The sequence below is a fragment of the Bison bison genome, unplaced genomic scaffold (assembly GCF_000754665.1).
Source record: "Bison bison bison isolate TAMUID 2011002044 unplaced genomic scaffold, Bison_UMD1.0 scf7180017864371, whole genome shotgun sequence".
In the NCBI taxonomy this organism is placed as follows: domain Eukaryota; kingdom Metazoa; phylum Chordata; class Mammalia; order Artiodactyla; family Bovidae; genus Bison; species Bison bison.
Window position 1 is genome coordinate 8,403,054 of NW_011494943.1, and position 318 is coordinate 8,403,371.

The window sequence follows — 318 nt, forward strand, 5'->3', positions numbered from 1 at the left end:
TGGGGGCGCGCCGCCTCCCGGCCTCCAGAATGTGAAGCGGGGAGGGCGGAGACGCAGAGACGGCCCGGCCAGGCGCCCTCACCGGCCTCCGGCAGCCGCGCCGCTACCCGGCCCCTGCCCGCCGAGCCCCCGCCGACCCCGCGGGCCGCGAAGCCGCCGGGCCCCCGCGCCCCCTCCTCGCCTCGCTCGGACCCGGCTTCGGCCCGCAGAGGGTTCGCTGCCAGGACGTGGCCAGAGCCGAGCTCGGGACCGTCCTGCTGGCCTCGCCCTCGGCTTCTAGCCCGGACAAGTTTGAACAATGATCACAGTCAACCCCGA

The 318-nt window shown here is 76.1% G+C and overlaps 1 protein-coding gene across 1 annotated transcript in view; it reads left to right on the plus strand.

Moving 5' to 3' along the window:
• The first annotated feature begins 298 nt into the window (after positions 1 to 298).
• Positions 299 to 318, plus strand: part of MGAT5B (mannosyl (alpha-1,6-)-glycoprotein beta-1,6-N-acetyl-glucosaminyltransferase, isozyme B) — a 65,781-nt gene continuing 65,761 nt past the window's right edge. The window contains exon 1 of the mRNA XM_010856513.1: positions 299 to 315. Coding sequence (XP_010854815.1) covers positions 299 to 315 — 17 coding nt within the window. The remainder of the gene's footprint in view (positions 316 to 318) is intronic.